Source organism: Centruroides sculpturatus, unplaced genomic scaffold (genome assembly GCF_000671375.1).
Source record: "Centruroides sculpturatus isolate CEXI.00-Female unplaced genomic scaffold, Cexi_2.0 scaffold1198, whole genome shotgun sequence".
Lineage (NCBI taxonomy): Eukaryota > Metazoa > Arthropoda > Arachnida > Scorpiones > Buthidae > Centruroides > Centruroides sculpturatus.
Window position 1 is genome coordinate 236,424 of NW_019385412.1, and position 1,978 is coordinate 238,401.

Sequence of the window (1,978 nt, forward strand, 5' to 3'; positions counted from 1 at the left end):
TTCCGTTTTATATGAATTCCATGTTGTACGAGTCACTTAGATTTTACAAATACGTGTGCTGGGCTGTGAACGGCTCACGTATTTGTTAAATCTAAGTGACTCGTACAACATGGAATTCATATAAAACGGAATAATCAACAGTGTTATGGGGGGGCAACTTGTATATTTTAAAACGTATATACAGTAAAACCTGTATAAACCGGAATCCTACGGTACAGAATATTTTTCCGGTTTGGCAGGTTTGTTATGATTAGAATCTTCTTCTTTTTTTTAATCGTAGAAAATCGCTCCGTTACGAAGAATTATTTCCGTTTATTCAGGTTTTCGTTATATTCGGGTTTCGTTTTGGACAGGTTTTACTGTACTATAAAATTTTAACGTCATTCTGCGTATCACATTTAATAATAGGCTATAAAGAATTAATGGTGTATCTAAATTGTACTGTAATTAAGATTGGATGTGGAATCTGCTAAACAAAATTTTCATTTTCTTCATTAAAATGTTTAAATGATTTTATTAATAAATACATATGATTTACCAGAAAAACGTATAGGCTACTTTTATAAATTATGAAAGAAAATCATATAAACCATTAATTTTCACTTATTTATTCCCTCATCGAAATCTTTCATATGTAAATATGGGCTGGTTTGGATTAATAGAATAAGACAAAACAATACTTGGACAATCATACTGTACTTTTAATGCACACATACATCGCGATTAAATTTTACATTTGGTTATTTTATAAGATTTCACGATGGGGTTACCCCCAGAATCATCATTAAAATGCATTGTCATCGGATTTAGGTACATTATCTAAGTTTCAGCTTTATGTCTTGATTAGAAGTGGATGAAATTTGAGTTGCAAGATTTGAAGACAAGTTAAATAAAAGCATTTAAAAATGAACATAATTGTGTGGCATTTATTTGGTATAGTTTAACACCTAAATAGGGGCAGTTTCCCATAGAAAGACCTCTCAAGAGACACCCACCCCCTCTCAGCAAATCGCCCATGTTTTGCGTTGCCTTATTTCGTTAATCCAATTCAATCTTAGAATAAAGGACCATTTTAAATTAAAAATAATCAGTTTATTAATTATAAAACTTACTTAATACTGTGATTTTAGAATAAAATATATTAAATTATTATTATTATTATTATTTTGTTTTTTTAATATAGAACTCAGGTGTTGGAAAATCAGCAATAATTCAGAGATGTATTCGGGACGATTTTGATTTGAATTATGAAAATACTGTAGGGTAAATATGAATATATATTATTTATATTAAAATTATATAAATTTTAATAATCGAAACAATTACAGGGTCTGTTTTTTTAAACACGATATAAACGTAAATGGAGAATATTATACATTGAAAATATGGGACACTGCAGGACAAGAAAGAGTAATTTAATATATTTTTATTTATAAAAATTTATGTTTATATTTTATTTTTATAATATTACACTTTTTAGTTTCGTGTTATTTCACGTCTCTATTATCGAGATGCCAAAGGCGTTATTATAGTTTATGATATTACTCTAAAGGTAAATAATTACTGTAATATGAAATATTCAATTTCTTTATTGATAAATTAATGAAACTATAATTTGTATTTTGAAATATTTAATAAATTTCTTCAGGATAGTTTCGTCGCTTTAAAAAATTGGGTCAGAGAAGTACGACAAATGGCACCTCCCAATATAGTGATTGCAATTGCTGGGAATAAAAGTGATTTAACAAACTGTAGAGCAATATCATACGATGGTAAAGTATTCTTCTTATATGTATATACAGTCGACCCCCCTATAACACTATTGATTATTCCGTTTTATATGAATTCCATGTTGTACGAGTCACTTAGATTTTACAAATACGTGAGCCGTTCACAGCCCGGCACACGTATTTGTAAAATTTAAGTGACTCGTACAACACGGAATTCATATAAAACGGAATAATCAACAGTGTTATAG

General features: G+C 28.8%; 1 protein-coding gene across 1 annotated transcript in view; it reads left to right on the top strand.

Annotated features, from left to right (window-relative positions):
* LOC111638686 (ras-related protein Rab-22A-like) overlaps positions 1-1,978 on the top strand; it is a 5,715-nt gene that overhangs the window by 1,731 nt on the left and 2,006 nt on the right. The window contains exons 2-5 of the mRNA XM_023384433.1: positions 1,184-1,263; positions 1,329-1,410; positions 1,481-1,552; positions 1,649-1,772. Of these exons, the coding sequence (XP_023240201.1) occupies positions 1,184-1,263; positions 1,329-1,410; positions 1,481-1,552; positions 1,649-1,772 (358 nt within the window). The remainder of the gene's footprint in view (positions 1-1,183; positions 1,264-1,328; positions 1,411-1,480; positions 1,553-1,648; positions 1,773-1,978) is intronic.